General features: G+C 44.3%; 1 protein-coding gene across 1 annotated transcript in view; it reads left to right on the top strand.

Annotated features, from left to right (window-relative positions):
- Window positions 1-22018, top strand: part of RHOJ (ras homolog family member J) — a 151319-nt gene extending 129301 nt beyond the window's left edge. The window contains exons 3-5 of the mRNA XM_073609782.1: window positions 12131-12295; window positions 17937-18032; window positions 21298-22018. Coding sequence (XP_073465883.1) covers window positions 12131-12295; window positions 17937-18032; window positions 21298-21444 — 408 coding nt within the window. The 3' untranslated portion in view covers window positions 21445-22018. The remainder of the gene's footprint in view (window positions 1-12130; window positions 12296-17936; window positions 18033-21297) is intronic.
- The last annotated feature ends 663 nt before the right edge of the window (window positions 22019-22681 follow it).

Below are 22681 nucleotides of genomic sequence, written 5' to 3'. Positions count from 1 at the left end.
GGAGGATTGTACTATACCACCTGCTACTTAAATCCTAGGATAGGAATGTATATTTAGACCAAGCCATTTCCTATATTTCTACTTTTTGAACAGGATATCCTAGTTCTGTATGCTTGTTTTATTTTTCCTCACCTGAACTACGGATGTTAAATCATTGCTTTTACTCTGAGATGTGTATGTTGACTGGACATATTGCAGATGTACCCTATTGATGATTGAACACTGTTTGCTCCGATATCAGTATTTCGTTTGTGTGTGTGTTTGTGTATAATAAAATTAGACCTTTAAAAAAAAAAAAAAGATTCATACATAACTCGATCTGACGGCAGCGGCCTCTGGTGTTTGTTAAAATACCAGCTGCACCTGCATATTTCAATCCCAAATTTTATGGGGCTGTCTTCTACCATCTTCCTTCGTCTCTGGCCTCGGCACTGCTCTATGGGGCTGTAATAGTCAGGCATTGCCAGGACAGTAATACTTGCAGCGCTAGATGTAAACAAGCACCAGAGGACATAACTATCCATTTAAGGTAAGTATACATCTGTGGAGGGAGAAGAGGGTTTAGGATAGGCATACCTCCCAACTTTTTGAGATGGGAATGAGGGACACCTGTCAGCAAAAGTATGCAGACATAGGACACACCCCTTGCCACGCCCCCTTAAAGGGGAATTGTACAAAAAACAAGATTGGTTAAACACACAAGTGCTTTTTTTACCACTACTATTCCTTTATTTTGGCTTTTGGAATTTAGATGCAGCCATTTAGAAATTAGATGAAAGGTTTAACGCTGGAAAACTCTTTTTGATAGATAAAAAGTGCATTTTATATACATCTATAGAGATCAGACCAAAATGAGGGACAAATGAGGGGGAAAGAGGGACAGAGGGACATTGCTCCAAATCAGGGACAGTCCCTCGAAATCAGGGACAGTTGGAAGCTATGGATAGGTCAGGGTACAAGCACAAAAGGGATAAGTGCAGTTTGTTTTAAAGTCCAGTAATCTTTTTACAAGTTTTCTTTTTTCAGATAATACCACCCCTTAATCAAAATGAATCCACAGCAAGATAAATGGTTTATTTCATCAAAATCCAATACTTACATCTAAATTCTTCATGGACGATATTCTTGCGTAAGCGCTTTTATGCCACTCTCGCCTGGTTGATCTATGAAGTCGACCGTTTGTCTTAAACATTCACTGGACTTGTGCACTTGATTTTGTTTCAATAAATCATTGAGAACACTGTACTTCTGCATTTTAGGCTAAAGAGGGTCTCCGCAGAATATTTGAAGTGTTCTCCAATTGGAATGCTGGATATGAGACCAGCTGTGCAAAATTAAATGTTGCTTTTATGGAAACAAAATTGCAGTAAAGGTATACTGGCCTTCTAAACCTTATATTTAAAACATTTCAACAATTATAAACCATATACGATGGTAGGTAAATCTGACTACTCTGCAGCAATGACTCAAAAATGGCATTTGTCTTTTTAAATAAGTGATGAACAAACATGTTGCTACAACAAATATATGAGGCACAAAGGATTCACTTGGAAGCTTAAGCCCGAGTAAATATTTGATATTCATCATTACATATTTTATGCTGCTAAAAAGAATGTTGTAAATGGAAAGGAAGATGAAATGGACTCTGGTGGGTGTCTAATGATGCAGCATTTATCATTTTAACTGTTCGCCTTACCTGGTAGTTTGTTGCCACCTAGTGGTGTGATATCAGCATTGACAGCAGAATGTTCATACAAATATTAGGCCGATATTAATGCCTAAAACAAACTGAGATTATAAATTTCATTTTTCCCTGCAAAGTAAATAATGAAAGAAAGTTCTTCACATATGTAAATGCTTAGGTATTGTGCCACAACTCCTAATGTAAGACATAAATATCAAATAGACAAACTGTCAGTATTTATTCTTATGTGCCAACGTATTGCTGACAGTTTCCGTATGGGTTTTAGGATGAAATCCAGGTAAATATTTTAATATACATATAAAAAACATATATTGGAACTGTTGTGCCTTGCAGAATTTGAATTTCTGTCCAGCCAGTCCTGAGAGTTAAATTGCCCTGTCAGACAGTTCAGCCAATCTGTTGACCTGATTGTGATCTGCTGCAGCTAACATATATACAGCTTGGTCAGCTCCTTGCTCCAAGCACAATTCCTCCCACTGACACCAACGATGAGGCGCTATTCCTCCCACTGACACCAACGATGAGGCGCTATTCCTCCCACTGACACCAACGATGAGGCACTATTCCTCCCACTGACACCAACGATGAGGCGCTATTCCTCCCACTGACACCAACCATGAGGCGCTATTGATCTTTTATTAAAAAGAATCAAGCAACCAATTTTATACAAAAGTAAAAAACAAAACCATAGTACAAAACTTCAACAGAAATCCAAAGAATACACATCCATGTTCAGAATATATACAATATATACATAATCCACTACCAAAATTATTTACATAAAAGCAGCAGAGAGGGCCTAAGAGGCACAACCCATCACCTATGTATGCAGCCATTTATCAAAAATTAATCCAAAAAAAAAATAATCTAGGGTGATAAGAGACAGACAGCCACACCCGGGAAAGAGACTCCTGGCAGTCAGGGAGGCTTGAATCCCCTTCACGCCTTCAACCAAGCCCCCTGACTCCGCTTGTCTCTCTCAAGTACCCAAATCTTTTCCACCTCATGCAAAATGTCATACACCACCACCTCAACAGGAAGGATTTTATGCCGAATGCTGACCTGACACCGTGCGTTCCAGGTGAAATAACGGACTACTAGGCTAACTAGAAAAAGTGTATCTAAACAAAAAACACCACCAGTATTGAATGCTCCGTACACCCACTCAGCATAACCCAGCCTGGAGAGGAAAGGAACACCGAGGGCCTGCCCCACCTGTTTGTACACCTCTATGTTAAAAGGGCAATGAAGCAGAAAATGGTCCATAGTCTCCTCCTCACCTGCACACTCCTCCCGAGGACAGCTACGATCCATCCCACTGCGGAATTTCAAATTGCCCCGAACATAGAGTCTCCCATGGAAGCACAACCAGGCCAGATCCCTGAATTTAGGGGGTACTCTGTCCAAATTAATTAACCCTGCCCTCAAAACTGGGCCTGGGCAATCCCTTAAGGCCAGTGGGTCATGAAAGACTTCGCTCAAGACTCGACTCATAAGGATTTTCCTCAGAACCGATCTGAGATCTTCAGCCGACAATCGCCACTGCCGTAATAACTTCAGGCTCGGAGCGACATAGGCTGGTAGCTGACCACGATGACCCCTGAGATTCTTCACTTGGCCACCTTCTTCCCAAAGTCACAGAAAAGGCCTAAACCAAGATCTAAAAATGCCTGCCCATCCAGGAGGTTCCACTGCAAGCATATTACCAATGTTAAACTTGAGAAAAAGCAGTGAAAATAAAAGAACTGGGTTGACCATACCTAAGCCACCCTCCCTCCTGGATAGATAGGTGACATTCCTCTTGATGGGGTTCAGTCTGTTCCCCCACAACATCTGGAAGAACACACTACTGACCCTAGCATAGAGAGACACTGGCAAGATGCAGACAAAGCTGACATACAAGAAGATCGGAATCAGGTAAGTCTTAATCAGATCAACCCTTTCCCTCATAGATAACTTCCATCTCTTCCAGCTGACCACCTTAGTATTGGCAATTTCCAGTCTGCCTTCCCAGTTTTTGAGGCCATAATCGCCAGGTCCAAATTCAATGCCTAGAATCTTAATTCTTTCCTGGGGCACTGGAAAGGTGTCCGGGAGATCAAACCCCTCACCTTCCTTTCCCATCCAGAAAACTTCACTCTTTTCCTGATTGATCTTGGAGCCTGATGCTTCAGAATACCGTGATGTCAGAGAGACCACCTCCTCTGCTTCATCCGCCCCGGTGACAATCACCGACACATCGTCCGCATAGGCAACAACCCTCAAAGGCGGCTTACCCGGGAGCCCCACTGGCACCCCACACAACATGCCGCTCTCTAGCCTCCTGATGAAGGGGTCGATTGCAAACACATAGAGCAGGGGACTCAGGGGACAACCTTGACACACTCCAGAGCCAACCTCAAAGGACTGCCCAACCATTAACAAGAGGAAAGCTTTCTGCCCCCAAGACTTTCAACCAATCGACAAAACCACCCGGCAGACCATACTTACTAAGGAGCAACCACAGGTACTCATGGTTAACACGATCAAAAGCCTTTGCCTGATCCAATGTCAGCAAAAACTTTCCCCAGCCTGCAGCCCTGCATCGTTCCAAGGCCTCCCGGACAGCTAAAACCGCTGTGAAGGTGCTCCTACCCTGGACCAAACAGTGCTGATGGCGAGAAAGCAAAGACTCTGCTACTGACGATAGGCGCCAGAAAAATATCTTTGCCAGTATCTTTCTATCGACATTAAGAAGGCTGATGGGGCGCCAATTCTCAATCATCGAAGCATCTTTACCCTTTGAAAGAAGAATCACAGCCGAGTGCCTCATGGAAGGGGGAAGTACCCCCTCTGCAAGGCAACTGTTAAAAACCTCTACCAAATGTGGGGCCAGAATAGACTTAAAGGCTTTGTAAAACTCAGCTGTCAAGCCATCCGGTCCAGATGACTTTTTGATGGCAAGCTGTTCAATTGCCCTTATCACCTCTTCAACTGTGATCTCCTCTGTCAAATTCATAAATGGGACATCTTCATCATTTAGACCTGGAGTAGAGTCCAAAAAGCTTTCCATCTTGTCATGGTCAAGCTCTTTCCTCCCAAGAAGGCAGCATAAAAGGACCTCAGGACCTCAGGACCTCCAGAATCCCTGACCTGGACTTTGTCAAGGAACCTGTACTGTCCTTAAGGCCAACGACCGTTTTAACTGCTACACGTTGTTTGCAGTTCTGGTAAGGGTCAGGCGAGTGGTACTTCCCATAGTCCCTCTCCAGAACCAAAGAGGCATGCCGGTCATATTGACACTTCCTGAGAAGGAGTTTCACTTCGGAGATTGCCCCAGGATCTCCTCCTCTCGAGACAAGAATATCCAGCTTCCTCCGTAAACGTTGGTAGGTCATGTATTTATTAAACTGCTTTCTATTGGCTAGGCCCCTGAAGAATCCAGCAATCCTCTTTTTGGTCAGCTCCCACCACTCAGCCTTGCTGCTACAAATGTCCAGGATGGTCACCTGTGCCTGAAAGAATTCCTCAAAGGATTGTCTAACATGTTCTTCCTTGAGTAGAGTCGAATTCAATCTCCAGATGCCCTTACCCCTCTGAGGGGCGTCTGAAGCATTCAGGACCACAGATAGCATACAGTGATCAGAGAACTCTACTGCCTGCACCACTGGGGGCGAGAAAGCAGAGGTCTCCTTCAAAAAAAACCTATCTATCCTACTCTGACTACTATCTCGATGAAAGGTGAACCCGGTGTCATCCGGGAGGTGCTTAATGTGCACATCCACAAGACCAGCATCCCTAACCATACTATTTTAAAAAAACGCTATCATATCCCAGCCTGTCCTTGAAGTCCTTCCTGTCCTTGGGCCTAGTTACTGTATTAAAGTCACCTCCAAAGACCACTTGTCGGGATGTAAAAAAGAAATGGCTTGATCCTTGTAAAAAGGCACTTCCTGTCCCACTTTGTGTGCGGCCCATAGACATTAATTAGGCGCAGGTCCTGCCCTCCCACAAGGACGTCTAAGACCATACATCTCCCAATCTCCACCTCAATAACCCGCCGGACAGTTACCATGCCGGTTTTAAACAACACCGCCACACCGCCGTAAGGCTCGGCCGCAAGAGACCAGTATGATGGACCATACCTCCACTCTCTCTTGGCCATATGAATATCTGCCAAGGAGGTGAGCCTAGTCTCTTGCAAAAATAAAATTTCAGCGTCTAATTGGCTGAACAAAAAGAAGGCCATAGAACGAGCTCTTACTGACTTAATGCTGGCGACATTTATTGTCACCACTTTTAACGGAGGGGGAACCGCCATTTGGGTTATTGGGTGGATTGCTTCTTAGCTCCCCACTGCTGCTCATCACCAGAAGCCTCTCTCTTTCTTGAGGCCGCCTCGAACGTTATCTCAGAATCGGAACTTCGCTCCGAAGAAGCTCCAGATGAAGAAATATCCCAATTAGAGGACCTATGACGGTTGGAGACAGGCACTGGAGCCTGTTCCGTCCTCACCACCTGATTCTTTCGCTTTCCAACCTTCCTTTTCTCCTCCAGGTACTGCAGGTCCGCTTCAGAGATGCCCTCATCTCTTGTTTTTTTCTTTGAAGTCTTTACAGAAGACTCCTTTAGAGAGGAAGAAGCGATCTTTTTAGTACCCACTACCACTCCTGGCGGAGGGGGTGCTCCCTTTGAATCAGACTTAGGAGGAGTAAACTCCTGGGGGGTAACTGACTCGGGGGGCACAGACTTGGAAGGTTCTGACACATGAGGAGATGGTACAGTAGGCTGGGGGGACACAGAGACAGATACAGAAGGAATACTTACAGACACAGGAGGGGTGGCCACAGGAACTGGGGAGGGACCCTGAGCAGGACCAGGGGAGTCAGTCACTGCAGAGGAGGATGGTACACCAGGGGCCTCACCCTCCATCCTGTCCAGCCTTGACATGTCATCAATTACCTCCTTCTCCATATTGTGCCAGGCTTCAGGACATCTGCTGTAGGGGTGGCCAAGGCGCAGGCACAGGTTGCACCTGATCATCTCGGTGCAGTCCTTAGCCATATGACCCTGACCCCGACACACTGAACATATCAAGGCTGAACAGGAAGAGCTCAAATGCCCCTTTTCTCCACAGCGGTGACACAGCTTCAGCTGACCAGGGTAGAAATAGTCATCCTATCCCTCCCTATAAAAGCTGAGGAGGGCAGGTGACGGACAACATTCCCATCCCTGGCCAACCTGACGGTTACTGACCAACCCCCAGTCCAGATGTTACGCTCATCAAGGATTTTGCTGGGCTTAGTCAAAACCTCACCATAGTTCCTTAACCAGACCTCTAGGTCCCGAGCAGGAACACTCTCATTGGTGAGTATGATGGTTATCTTTTTCACCGTTGACCTTTGCGAAACAGCAACTGGGGTCAGACCTTCCCATTCAGGTCTTGACCTGCACCGAGCCTCATATCGCTCCCAGAACAGGTCAAGATCCTCTGGCCTGGTGAAACTAATGGTAAAATCCCGTGTCCCAGCTACATGTATAAGAGCATACAGATCATTTGCCCCAAAACCCATCTCCAAAATCAAATCCACCACTGCACGCTGTGCTGGAGGGATTGCACCACCTTCCCATTTGAGCATTACCACATATCTTCTCGGACCCCCAGCAGAAGCCAGAGACCCAAGACCAGATCCCGGGGTGCCCAAAGTGGTAGGCTGCAGGGGGAAACTCCGCTTGGGAGCGGAGCTACCAGGAGCAGAGCGTACCACCTGAGCAAATGTAGGTTTATCAGGGCCAAGGCCCCACACTGATGTCACCGTAGTCTGTTCATTACTATTATTATTCACTGCTGGAACGGAGTTGGTAGTACTGTCTATCACATTTGAACTGGGACCATTGTTCATCACACTTGTACTGGGATGATTTTTATCAATCACACAAACATTCACATTCCCATCAGGAATAGTCACAGTTTCTGATGTAATACCAGTTGTCTCCTGAAGCTGTGCTGTAGAGTCTTCAGCAGCTGTGGGGCAAACAGCTTTAGACTCAGCTAAAGGGGGGTTAATTGGTTCTGCTGAATCTTGCAGTTCCTCTGCTGGAATGTCATTTTTTAAATGCATTTTTTGCTGCACTGCAGCATCAGCAGGCACAGCATTGCTAGACGTGGGATTAGCAGCCTGATTGTCACTGGGCACATTGTCAGTATCAGTCACAGTGTTCAGAAAAACAGTTTTATGCACCATATGGGACTTGACAGGCTTTACCTTGTCAGGCACATTATCAGTAATGTCCTCTTCATGAAACACCAGCTGATCTTCCCGCATAGGAGACTCCATTACCTGGATGGCCCTGAGCATGCCTCCTGAGTCCTGGGAAGGCATGGGGCTGCTTACCTCTCCCTGAGGGGGCAGGGGGTCTGAACTGGGGGTCTCCTCCTCCACCTCCATTTTGTCATCCTGGCAAACCTTCTGTCATTGCAGAATTTTTCTTTGAAGGGCCCATCTCTGCCTTCCATCATGGCCACAATGGTTTCTTGGTGTTCCACCCGGACCTTGGCCAGTTGGATCTCCGGATCCATGGACCCACGTTTCTGGCTGTGCAAGCCCTCACGCTGCCTTCTCAAGCGCTTCAGCTCCGCTCTCAGTTTGTACAGCTTGTCTCTCTCCCTATTCAGGGCTTTAATCCCGGCCACCACTCGCTCCTGAATTGCCTCTGAGCCTTCACCCTCACCAGGGGCAGAGAGATCAGCAGCCATGGTTTGTACAGAGGAATGCATGTCACCTGATGGCCCAGGAGATGGCTGAGAGCTTCCAGCAGGAGAGGCCCTGCTGGCCTCCATGGCTTCCCCAGAAAGGGGCCAGGAGGTCTGGGATAGATTTCACCACCACTCCCCTCTCACACGGATCACCTGCAGCAGCTCCAGAGACACCTTCCTCCTGACACACCTGTGCTCCAGTGTTGGGTGGGGCACTATTCCTCCCACTGACACAAACGATGAGGCGATAGTCCTCCCACTGACACCAACGATGAGGCAATATTCCTCCCACTGACACCAATGATGGGGCATTGTTTATTCCCACTAACGTCGGAATATTTTCTACTCCTAATGGCTACAGTCTGACCCCCCCCAAAGTGGAGTTCCACTCATTTTTACGTTTATTAAAAGTCAGCAGCTCCTGTCCCACTTCCTCCTTCCACTTCTCGGCCTCCTAGGTGACTCCTCCTCTCCCCCCCTAGGCGGCCCCTCCCTCCCTGCAATCTTCTGGGACACTCCACAGGTCCCAGAAGATTACCTGGCTGACAGCAGAGCGCAGCGCGACCTGCACATATGCAGTGGGCGCCCATCCGTGACAGCTTACAGCTTCTCGGCCGGGCGTGCACTGCACATGCGCAAGTCGCGCTGTGCTCTGCTATCGGCCAGGCAATCTTCTGGGACCTGTGGCGCGTCCCAGAAGATTGCAGGGAGGGAGGGGCCGCCTAGGGGGGAGAGGAGGAGTCACCTAGGCGGCTGAGAAGCGGAAGGAGGAAGTGGGACAGGAGCTGCTGACAGGAAGTCCCTCTAAAAAGAAGGTACCCCCCCCCCCAAAAAAATGACATGCCAAATGAGGCATGTAAGGGGGCGAGAAGTGCTTAAAGCGGAAGTTCCACTTTTGGGTGGAACTCCGCTTTAAAGTGGAGGTCCACCCTGAAAAAAAAAAATGCACCAAAAATCCTAAAAAAATTTAAAAAAAAAACATTTAAAAAAAAAAATGTTTTATACTTACCTGAACCCTTGTTGCTAGGCAGCCTTCCTAATCTGCCTGTTCCTATTCCGCGTCGTGTTCTGCTCCTAGCTGAGCGGCCCCGTTGTCTTCTGGGAACTGTGTGTGTTCCCAGAAAGCCACGGGGCCATTCACAGAGTGCCGTGCCGCTCACACGTGCACAGTAGGAAACTGGCAGTGAAGCCGCAAGCCTCCACTGCCTGTTTCCCTTACCTAGGATGGTGGTGCCGGGACCCGAGAGCCGAGGGACGGATCGGCCTCGGGCGGCCGACATCGCGGGCACCCAGGACAGGTAAGTCTATCTATTTAAAGTCAGCAGCTACAGTGTGTGTAGCTACTGACTTTAAAAAAATTTTTTAGCTGGCCGGAATCCCGCTTTATGTCTGAAGGACAGTAAACTGTCCCTTTGTTTAGAAAGTTTGGAGACACCTGCTGTAGAGTGAAGAGGCTAAAACCAAACTACATTCCGGTCCTTCCACTAGCTCCATTTAAAAATCAATTTAATGATGTTTTAAAGTGTAAGTAGACCCTCCTATCGTTTTCAGCCAAGGAAGCTGCCATCTTTGCCTCTGTTTAATCTACAACTGCCAGGATGCTGCACATGTGATCAGTTATGACACCAGCCATTGGATGGTTTGACAGTTTGGTTGAGAGCAAAACCAATGGGAATGTTACATTTCCGGCACGTGCCGGAAATGAAACTGTTTTATGGATGGGTTTACTTCCGCTTTAAGGAACACATAGCTACAATACTTAAAGCGGTATTCAACCCCAAACCAAAAATGTAATATATTGCAGTTTACCAGTCCTTAGATGTGGTGGCTGTATTAGTTTTCTTTTTTTCTTTCTGTTTTCACCTGATGATCTAGCCAGGAACACACCTCTTATATTAGAGTGCCGAAATTCTGGATGAAGGAATACATGGGCTCCTTTGGACAGCAGCAGTTGCAGCAACATTTTTTTTCCTTTCGGGATAAAGGTTTTAGATGAATGAATAAAAGCTGCTCATTGCAAGCATCTCTGTCAGTAGTAAATGGTTTGTCTCCACACTTCAACTGCTATATTTGCAGGAGCGCTTGTTCTGTTGAAAATCAACAGATTTACTGGCCAATAATGAAAATAAAGGAAACAAAGCTTAAAAAGAAGTAAACCCTGATGAGTTTTACTTCCTCTTTTTTCCCCCTGCAAAGTAAAAGCATAATGGGCTTGTATGCATCGCATACTAGCCTATTATGTTACACTCACCTGGAAACGAAGCCCGCAATGTCCACGCTGTCCCCGCTGGTGGCCGAATTCATCTTCACCCCTCTTCCTTCCAAGGTCGCGGACTCCGGCTCTGTGACTGCCCCGGAGTCGCGTGACGTCACGCGCATGAGAGTTTCTTCAGTGCGCATGCCCCGATGTTGTTGGCGCAAGCGTATATGGTAAATATACCAATTTCCTGTACCTACAGGTAAGCCTTATTATAGGCTTACCTTTAGGTAAAAGTGGTGTAACTAGGTCTACAACCACTTTAAGGCTGGGTTCACACCTCCGACTGATGTGGCTCGCAGCAGGGGACTCGGTGCGTCCCTGTTCTCCATTGCAGGGACGAATCAGGGACTTTTTTTTTTAATTCGACCCTCAAACTGAGCCAAAGATGCACAGGACTCCTGTGCAATCCGCTCTGCAGCCGCCCCGGAGATATGTGAACCGGTTCCATTGAGAGCCAGTCACAATCTCCTGTCATGCAAATTGGATGCGGGGGAAACCCACATCCAATTTGCATTAGTGTGAACCCACCCTAAAAAAGAAAACGAATGCAGGCATCACATCTAGGAATTGGTAAGATGCAATATAAATAAGGCCTTCTATTGGGTTTAATATTGCTTAAGGCTCTTTTCACACTGGCGGAGTCTGCCAGCAGTTCTGCCCCCTTAGCGGGGGTTCTCTCCGCTGATCCCCGCTGAGCAGGTGTATGACAGGTCCGTGTCTGCTCCTCTGATGCAGAGGGGACATGGACACAGCCCACTGCTCTCTATGGGCTGTTGGATGGAAACGGACCGTCTGTGTTTCCATCCGATTGTCATCCGATCCACCGTACGAATGGGGAACGGATCCCTGATTGGCTGACATCCACCGCTCCATAGAGAGCAATGGATGGTCCAATTGGGTCACCCTGAAAAACAGACAGGTGGACCCAATCAGTCCATTGGAGTTCAGATTTACCAGAATGTCTAAAATACAAAGTAACTATATAGAGAAGTTTTCTTCCTCTGATCTGAGTTGCTTGAAGAAGCACAAAGAATACAACTGCCGTCCCAATTCCATTTAATTAGCCTTCCCAACTGAGCTGGTTTATTGGAAACGGGGAAAACCACCAAACTATAGGTCACGTCTTTCTATGCCGTCCCCTTGGTGTCTAACACAAGTTAGCAGGAAGCAATGAGGCTAGATAAGAAAAAATAAATTATAGTAAATGTGTTGCCCTTTTGCTGCCAATCAGAACCTTCCTTTAATTCTCCTTGTGTCAGCTTTGGAGTGAATTTGAATCAGATTGGTCAAAAATAAGACTTATCTGAAACTTTGACTAATGAGGCCTTTTAAATGCATTGTTTGTACAGAATACATTGGTGCACAAAGCAAAAAATAGCACAGCTGACAGAGAAAGTGTGAACTATATGATATATTTTCTTTTCTACAGGAAGATTATGACCAGCTTCGACCTCTCTCCTACCCAAATACAGACGTGTTTCTGATTTGCTTCTCAGTTGTCAATCCAGCTTCTTACCACAACGTCCAGGAGGAATGGGTGTCGGAAGTCAGAGCCTACATGCCACATGTACCTTATGTCCTAATAGGAACACAGGTAAATGTACTGAACTGTACAGGGCTGGAGGGAGCTGGCATATAAAAAGTTATGTTTTGTGCACATAGAGCTGAAAAATGTAGTTGCACACCTCCAAATATGGAAACACATAAAACAAACGTAACAGACCTGGGCCTGTATCTTATTTTCTGACACAATACAGTCGTATGAAAAATGACAGTGTTTGTTACCACCGCTTCCTATTCCTGATATGTGCCTGCTGTACCATGTACTGAGAAAGTATCCTGTTCTCTTTGTATTGCTTCCTTTGTGTGAAATTCCTGGTGTTTCTACTAGTCCCCTTGCTTTCCTATTAAAAACTGACCACACTAAGCAGGAGAAGACACCATTGTCAGTTCTCTAGCTCTGCATGTTCTCCAATGATCAGACCCACCTCCCCCCCCCAAATACACAGCCAATCACTGGGAAGCTCAGTGTGCTGCTGCTTCTCCTCCTCCCAGCTCTTAAGCAGCTGAGAACAGAGAGAGGGAATGTGATCACTTATAAAAAAAGGAAAAGGGTATTTATAATGTATTTTTATATTCTTTCATGTCTATTTTAAACTGAATGGGTTGTCTTACAAGGTGATCATTTACAATCACTTTAAGTGCATTCCATGGAAATTGATGACTTTTTCAACATATTTGACCAGACAAGCATTAGATCTTGATTTAAATTGTGCTTGCAGATAAAGGTGCTATATGTGGACAAATGACACAAACTTGACATTCATTTTAATTATAAATGATCAAAAATGCACATTTGTCACGTGGAAAAGGGTATTTTTCATCTTTATTCCTATAGTTACCACCACTGAATCCAAGAAATTAGAATGCAATGTTCCAGTGTTCCGGATAAGGTGCCAATGATTAGAACGGCTTTACATTATGCAGATGGAACCAGTCCTATTTAAACCTCAGACATCTAAGGTCTGATGTTCTCTTTGCTGTTTAAATGTGTGGTGTCATAGTGCATTCTATAAGGCCCTTAGAAAGTTGTATATGCTTATGTCTTTGGGTCTGGCAAAGGATTTAAAAAAATATCACCAAATATCACATTCATCAGATAGTGAGGCTTGCAAGAGCAGCTCAAGTGTGTGAAACTGGCAGCTAATGTAACTGCTTGTGGGGAGAAAGGCCAGCTGTCAAAACTGGATGGTGATGTTGGGGGTGGGCGGGACCAAACACATATTAAACACTAGCCAATGGGATGGGGCCCGGGGGTCTGCTACATTTATGTGGCTGATGTTTGATAGCTGCTCAGCCCCGCCCACCCCTGACATCACCGCTCAGTTTTGACAGCTGTCTTTCTCGCTGCAAGCAGTTAATTTACCTGTCAGTTTTACACACTGAGGGGTTCTTGCAAGTCTCACTATCTGCTTAATGTGAAACTCCCCCTCTCCCCTGTCAGTTCCCATCAGGTCCACCTATCAGTGCCAATCAGTACCTACAAGTGCTGCCAATCAGTGCCACCTATCAGTGCCCATCAGTGCTGCTAATCAGTGCCAATCAGTGCTGCATATCAGTGCCAATTAGTGCCATCTATAAGTGCTAATCATTGCTGGCAATAAGTGCCAAGCATTGCTGCCTATCAGTGCCACCAATCAGTGCCCATCAGTGCTTCTGATCAGTGCCCATCAGTGCTGCCTATTGTTGCCAATCAGTGCTGCCCTATAAGTGCTGCCAATCAGTGCTACTACCGCCTATCAGTGCCAATTAGTGCTGCCAATCATTGCTGCCTATCAGTGCCACCAATCAGTACTGCCTATAATTGCCCATCAATGCCAGTCAGTGTCCATCAGTGATGCCTATCGGTGCTGCCGACCAGTGCCCATCAGATCTGCCAATCAGTGCTACCTATCAGTGCCACCTATCAGTGCTGCCTATCCATAGCAATCAGTGCCCATCAGTGCTGCCAATCAGTGTTGCTTATCAGTGCTATTAGTCAGTGCCCATCCGTGCACTGAGTGCAGGGATGGGGAGATGAACTCAGCAGCCGGGCACATTGTCCATGGGGGGGGCGGCCTGGTCGGGCAGAACTTAAATCTGTTGATGTTTATTAATGCCACATGCCGATCTTTAGTATAATAGGTAATCACCACACTACTATTTACAATAAACTTCTGGAGGTAAAATAAAAAAGTGTCAGTAAAAGACTTGCTGCTAAGCACTGTTATGTGTTCCCACACCACAAAAAGTAAAAAAAAAAGTGCAGCAACTTACTAATCAATAACAAAACAATAATGATGGAACCCTCTAATGTTTGGAAATCTCAATACATTTTAATATTACCACAATACCGATATATGTGAAGTTACATATCGCAGAGAATACACATCAAACTGAAAATAAGACATACAAAATGAAACTTACCAGGGATGGTGGAAACCCCTCTACAGATATTTGCAATACAAATTAACTTCAAGAGCAATAACTTTTTAGTTTGGAGGTTCACACCATTATAGCTACTTTGGAATTATTTTTTAGATTGTTTTAGATTGTTACACTTTCTTTTATTATGTTTTAGTTACTAACCACCCCTGCTAAGTCTATGTCTTTATGGACCTTGCTTTGTGTACTGGTGCGCAGTCATGTTGGAACAGGAAGGGGCCATCCCCAAACTGTTCCCACAAAGTTTTGAGCATGAAATTGTCCAAAATGTCTTGGTATGCTGACACCTTAAGCGTTCCCTTCACTTGAACTAAGCTTGAACTTGGGCCAAGCACAACCCCTGAAGAACAACCCCACACCATAATCCCCCTCCACTAAATGATTTGAACCAGCGCACAAAGCAAGGACCATAAAGACATGGATGAACGAGTTTGGGGTGCAAGAACTTGACTGGCCTGCACAGAGTCCTGACCTCAACCACATAGAACACCTTTGGGATGAATTAGAGCGGAAACTGCGAGCCAGGCCTTCTTGTCCAACATCAGTGCCTGACCTCACAAATGCGCTTCTGGAAGAATGGTCAAACATTCCCATAGACACACTCCTAAACCTTATGGACAGCCTTCCCAGAAGAGTTGAAGCTGTTATAGCTGCAAAGAGTGGGCCAACTCAATATTGAACCCTACAGACTAAGACTGGGATGGTATTAAAGTTCATGTGCGTGTAAAGGCAGGCGTCCTAATACTTTTGACAGTATAGTGTATATACACACATGTGTGTTTGCGCTTTGGGGTGCACACCCTAATGCAATAAGCTGCGCCTATGATCATATTAAAGTGTTCACACCAGAATAGTATGAGGAAAAACGCACTGCCCTTGCGATCTGCAGTGGATGTCAGTGGAATGCAAACATTAGCACAAATGCAGGTTACAAACACAAAACATTTGCCTTCCTCTGGTTGCTCTGCATTTTGTATAGTAGTGCATGCACTACTTTTGCTGCACTCCGGTGCGATTGTAGACCATTCAAATTAATAGGCTGAAATAGCACTGCACCCGGAGCGCATGTGAATCACACCGGAACACACAGTGCGGTCCGGTGTGATTCATGGTGTAAACCGACCCTTAATGAGACTGTGAGGCTTTCAAGTTAAATTGGGAACTAGTCTTTCAACATGATAATCATCCAAAGCACCTACCAAATCCAACAAGGAATGACTCAAAAAAAAAAAATTAGGATTATGTATTAACCTAATTAACCACTTCCTGCCTGCCATATAACAGACTGACGGCTGTAAAGTGGTTGTATTATCCTGAGTGGGGGTCATATGATGTCCAGAAGAATAAGCTGCTAGTGCGAGCCCTCGGGGGCAGGCAGCGCCACAATCGATGGTGCAATGTGTCAGTCTGACACACCGCATCTCCGATCCTGGTAAAGAACATATGACGTAGGCTCTTTACCATGTGATCAGCTGTGTCCAATCATAGCTCATCACATGGTAACCTGGAAGGGCCATTTATCAGCTTTTCCTCTACTCGTGCTGACAAAGCGCAAATAGAGGAGAGCCGATCGGCTGCTCTCCTGACAGGGGGGGTCTGCGCTGATAATCAGCACATTGATTATCAGTGCAGACCCATCGAGGATGCACTAGAGCCCACCAATCAGTGCCTATTAGAAATGCCAATCTGTGCCCATCAGTGATGCCTGTCAGTGCCTCCTAATCAGTGCTGCTTATGAGTGCCATCTAACAGTGCCCATCAGTGCCACCTATCAGTGCTGCTTATCAGTGCCGTTGCCTCATCATCAGTGCCCGTCAGTGCAGCCTCATCAGTGCTCATAAGTGAAGGAGAAAACTTACTTATTTACAAAGTTTTATAACAAAAGAAGAAAAATAAAAAAACAGTGGTGATCAAATACCACCAAAAGAAAACTCTATTTGTGGGAAAAAAATATAAAAATTTTGTTTGGGTACAGTGTTGCATGACCGTCATTTAAAAAGCGACAGCGCTGAAACCTGAAAACTGGCCTGGGCAGGAAGGGGGTGAAAGTGTCTGGTATTGAAGTGGTTAAAGACCTGATTTGATTGCCATTTAAATTTTTTAGGGGGATTTTGAAATGAGCAGTTCATGCAAGGAAACCCACAAACATCTTGCAAGGAACATTGCATTGAGAAGTAGTCCAAATCTTTAGATGTCACATACTGGTGGGCGGTTAAAATGCCTACAACATGTAATTTCTATTACAAGGGCAATACATGCTTTTAATGCCTAGGGTGTACTTACTTTTTCCACAGTAGCCAAATGCATCAAATAAATTATTGAAAAGGCAAGTTTCTTCTTGTGTTCCTATTCAAATATATCACATTTATCTGTAGACACTATTATATATAGAGTAACCCCCCCCCCCCCCATTTGTGGCGGGAACAGCCTCTGTTGTCCTGGGAAGGCTTTCTGTTCGATTTTGGAATGTGTGGGAATTTGTACCCATTTAGTCAGAAGGGCATTTGGGAAAGGTCAGCTTTTGATGTTGGACAAGGAGACCTAGTTTACAAGTTTTAATTCATGCCAAAGATATTATGTTAAGTATTATATGTTAGTTCCACCACGCCAAACTCATCAAGCCAAGTCTTTATCATCCAGGCTTTTTGTATAGGAGCATAGTTATGCTGGAACAGAAATAGGCCCTCCATGTGGATGGAAACACACAATTCTGTAAAATGCCTTTGTATGCTGTAGCATTATATACCCTTCACCTTAAATATGATGTCTCATGACCTTTACAGGGTGGACAGTTTGTGCCCACAGAATTCTATTTTAGCCGTTGTGTCAATGTATTCCTATAGGATCAACTTAAAAAGGACAATGTTTGGCTTGTAGGTGGGTAAGAATCCAGTCATCCTATTAACATGCTCAGTAGACAGATTGGCAATATAGTTGCATTGGGGCACCTTCCACAAATATAACACCTCCATTGTATATAAGATCACAGCTCTGTTTTTCTATATGTTGAATTTTCAGAGCCCTGAATTAAATCAGATGCAATGGCTTATTTGCATTTATTCATTGTATATGACAAATAAAACGGTTTATTTTTATGAATGGGTGTGAGGTAAGCAATGCTGGGTGAGTTGTAATATCCTGTTTTAATGGGTCTTTGCAGAAAGGTGTAATGCAACATCACCATCAAGAAGGGTTCCTAATATAATGTAGCACTAAGGTTTATCAGTTTTTATATCTTATTTTTCTTGTAGATTGATCTACGAGATGACCCAAAAACACTGGCTCGACTTCTCCATATGAAAGAAAAACCAATTTCTTATGAACAAGGAATGAAACTTGCAAAGATGGTAGGTTTTAAGATATTGATAAAATTCTAATAGTAGATGAAGGGATAAATATAACAGCCACAATTTCAAAGTAAACAAACTAGGCAATTACTCAAGGTCTTCTTTCATAGGCCATGAGGAAGCAGTGCTGCAAGAACCAATGGTGTGGTGGGGTCTCTTGTCTAAAACCTTCTTGGGCTAGAAGTATCCATCATTTTGATCTTGCAGTTAAAATGTGAAAGTTTTTATCAGATTGCTGCTTATACAGTGCCTTGAAAAAGTATTCATACCCCTTGAAATGTTCCGCATTTGGTCATGTTACAACCAAAAACATAAATGTATTTTATTGGGATTTTTATTGGGATGTCTCGACCAGCTTTGCACTTCTAGAGAGTGACATTTTTGCCCATTCTTCTTTCCAAAATAGCTCAAGCTCTGTCAGATTGGATGGAGAGAGTCTGAACAGCAATTTTCAAGTCTTGCCACAGATTCTCAATTGGATTGTACTTTAACTGGCCCTTTCTAAGACATGAATATGCTTTGATTTAAACCTTTCCATTGTAGCTCTAGCTGTATGTTTAGGGTCATTGTCCTGCTGGAAGGTGAACCTCCGATCCAAGTTTAAGTCTTTTGCAGACTCTAATGCCCCGCACACATGGTTGGACATTGATCGGACATTCCGACAACAAAATCCATGGATTTTTTCCGACGGATGTTGGCTCAAACTTGTCTTGCATACACACGGTCACACAAAGTTGTCGGAAATTCAGATCGTTCTGAACGCGGTGACGTAAAACACGTACATTGGGACTATAAACGGGGCAGTAGCCAATAACTTTTGTCTCTTAATTTATTCTGAGCATGTGTGGCACTTTGTGCGTCGGATTTGTGTACACACGGTCGGAATTTCCGACAACGGATTGTGTTGTCGGAAAATTTTATAGCAAGCTCTAAAACTTTGTGTGTCGGAAATTCCTATGGAAAATGTGTGATGGAGCCCACACACGGTCGGAATTTCCGACAACAAGGTCCTATCACACATTTTCCATCGGAAAATCCTATTGTGTGTACAGGGCATAATAGATTTTCTTCTAAGATTGCCCTGTATTTAGCTCCATCCATCTTCCCATCAACTCTGACCAGCTTCCCTGTCCCTTCTGAAGAAAAGCATCCACTCAACATGATGCTGCCACCACCATATTTCATGGTGGGGATGGGGTGTTCAGGGTGATGTGCAGTGTTAGTTTTCCGCCACACATAGCATTTTGCTTTTAGGCCAAAAAGTAACATTTTGGTCTCAACTGACAAGAACACCTTCTTCCACATGTTTGCTGTGTCCCCCACATGTCTTTTCACAAACTGCAAATGGGACTTCTTATGGCTTTCTTTCAACAATGGCTTTCTTCTTGTCACTCTTCCATAAAGGCCAGATTTGTGGAGTGCACAACTAATAGTTGTCCTGTGGACAGATTCTCCCACCTGAGCTGTGGATCTCTGCAGTTCCTCCAGAGTTACCATGCACCTCTTTGGCTGCTTTTCTGATTAATGCTCTCCTTGCCCGGCCTGTCTGTTTCGGTGGACGGCCATGTCTTGGTAGGTTTGCAGTGGTGCCATACTCCATCCACTCCTCATCCATTTTCGGATGATGGATTGAACAGTGCTACATGAAATGTTCAATGCGTATGATATTTTTTATAACCTAACCCTGCTTTAAACTTATCCACAACTTTATCTTTGACCTGTCTGTTGTGTTCCTTTGGCCTTCATGATGCGGTTTGTTCACTAAGGTTCTTTAACAAATCTCTGAGGGCTTCAAAGAACAGCTGTATTTATGCTGAGATTAAAATACACACAGGTGGCCCCTATTTACTAATTAGGTGACTTCTGAAGGCAATTGGTTCCACTAGATTTTAGTTAGGGGTATCAGAGTAAAGGGGCAGATATTTATTTGTAAAAAAAAAATTGAAAACCATTTATCATTTTCCTTCCATTTCCAAATTATGTGCCACTTTGTGTTGGTCTATCACATAAAAGCCCAATAAAACAAGTTTATGTTTTTGGTTGTAACGTGACAAACTGTGGAAAATTTCAAGGGGTATGAATACTCTTTCAAGGCACTTTATATATACAGTATATATATATATATATATATATATATATATATATATATATATAGATAGATATACAGGGCTTTTTTTCAGCGGGAACGCAGGGGAATGTAGTTCCGGCACCTCCAGCACTGAATGTATGTAATAGCATGGATTGTGCTGGAGGGTCTATTGGTGTTGGGTGCTGGGGGATCTATTGTCACTGGTGGGGATCTGATTTTGTGTGAAGGTCTATGCTTGCTGATGGGGGAATCTATTGTTGCTGTGGGGGTCTTATGTTGCTGGAAGGGATCTACTGGTGAAGGAGAGGTCTATTTTTATTGGCTGCTGGAGGGTCTATTGATGCTGGCTGCTGGGAGATCTGTTGTTTCTGCTGGGGGGGGTCTAATGTTGCTTGGGTGGATATTTTATTACTGGGTGATATATTTTGTTGTTAGTGGTTCACTGTTGCTGCAGAGAATCTATTGTTGTTGGGGTGGAGTCCATTGTGTGGGGATCTATTGCTGGGATTCTATTGTTGCTGGCTGCAGGGGATCTATTTTACTGCTTTTCTTTTTATCATTAACATGTTCCATACAAATGATTTAGCACCACAACATGATACTTGGTTCTGTATTCTCTAAAAGGTGCAGTACTGGTAGGTGGGTAGGGGGTGGAATCAAGGGACAGTGGTCAGAGGTGGGTAGGGGGCAAAGAGAAGAGGTGACTTAGACGGGGGAGTTCCTGCACCTATTCTCAGAGAAAAAAAGCCATATATATATATATATATATATATATATATATATATATATATATATATATAGTCCAAATCCAGCCTTCCCACCCTGCAATTGTTTTAGTGTACTTACCTTTTTATAGATGTATTTTGGCTATTCAGGGCATAAACAGGGTCCTCTTCCTCCTATATTTCGGACTAACAATGGGCAGTCATCAGTAATACAGAGGATGGTGCTAAGATGGTGACATTAGCATGTAGCATTGTACTAGTTAGACCTCTGCGACGATGATGATGAGGCTTTCCTAGGGTGCAAGTTCATGACACCTTGAGCTGACAAGAGATGGGTTAAGATTGGACCCTAACCAAACCAGAAGAGTACTGGGGCCAGCCCATTGAGTGGTTTTAAAAAAGGAACTAGGTTTCACGGCCTACCGTAACTTTCTTTTGTTTTTGCCTTTAGATCGGAGCACAGTGCTACTTAGAGTGCTCAGCCTTGACTCAGAAGGGGCTCAAGAATGTGTTTGATGAAGCAATCCTTACAGTCTTCCACCCAAAGAAGAAGAAAAAACGTTGTGGGAAGTGTCGCAACTCTTGCTCAATTGTCTAAGGTCATTCCCAGGAATTGATTGGTGCTATTGTACAGTGATGGGAGCAGCCATACAGAAAAGATTACTAGAGAGTTGGGAATATTCACTGTATGAAAAAAAAAAAAAACCATGGAGGCCATGACCAGTGACTATTCCATTCACCTCTGCGGAGCCTTTGATCTGTGACACCTCCATGTTTTAAAATGCAGACGCTGTATTTCTTCATCTACCCCCTCTCACTGTGATCATTTTATATGAATTGTATCTATACACAATATGTGCCTTGTTTTCCAATGGACATTTTTCACCAGTCACTGGACGTTTTAACCGCACAAAGAAATTCATGCCTTACTTTGAACAAAAAAGAACTACAGATATTAAAGACTAGTCGTCAAAGACAGGATAGCATTCCTTAGTTTATAAAAAAAAAATGCATCCATTTTCTAACACTATTAGATTAGTACTTTGGAGCCATTTTATTATGGTACAATATATATTTAAAGGTCAATTTCTGTTGCTTCACCGAAAACCATTGTTTGTTTTTTAGTTAAACTTTTACCTGTGTGTTAAAAAAAATAAATAAATGAAACCTTCCAGGCTTGTTTTTATCATTATGTTGCCTTTAGTTTCCTGACTAGAGACCATGATTTTACCTAGGATCCAAACGGGCTGCAAAAGGTAAAGATGTGTATCTGTTCAGTTTGCAGCCAAGTGAGATTCAGGCCTTTGAGTTTCTTATTACATTTCACATAATTTCAGGTACAGCAAATGGAGTCTGAAAAACAAGTTCCTTAAGAAATCCCTGGGGTGCACAAACAAGGTCCATAAAGACATGGATGAGAGAGTTTGGGGTGGAGGAACTTGACTGGCCTGCACAGAGTCCTGACTTTAACCTGAAAGAACACCTTTGGGATGAATTAGAGCAGACACTGTGAGCCAAGCCTTCCTGTCCACATCAGTGCCTGACCTCACAAATGCGTTTCTGGAAGAATGGTCAGACAGTCCCATAGACACACTCCTAAACCTTGTGGACAGCCTTCCCAGAAGAGTTGAAGCTGTTATAGCTGCAAAGGGTGGGCCAACTCAATATTGAACCCTACGGTCTAAGATGGAATGTCATTAAAGTTCATGTGCGTGTAAAGGCAGGCGTCCCAATACTTTTGGTAATATAGTGTAGGCCCAAATGGGCCCTAAGCTCTGCAAGCCCAGTGAAGGGACTGTTTGCATTAAAGTAGAAGTAAAGGCAATGAGAGGATC

The sequence above is a fragment of the Aquarana catesbeiana genome, linkage group LG13 (assembly GCF_042186555.1).
Source record: "Aquarana catesbeiana isolate 2022-GZ linkage group LG13, ASM4218655v1, whole genome shotgun sequence".
Lineage (NCBI taxonomy): Eukaryota > Metazoa > Chordata > Amphibia > Anura > Ranidae > Aquarana > Aquarana catesbeiana.
The sequence above is the reverse complement of the archived record's forward strand: the minus strand, read 5'-3'. Positions and strand labels throughout refer to the sequence as shown.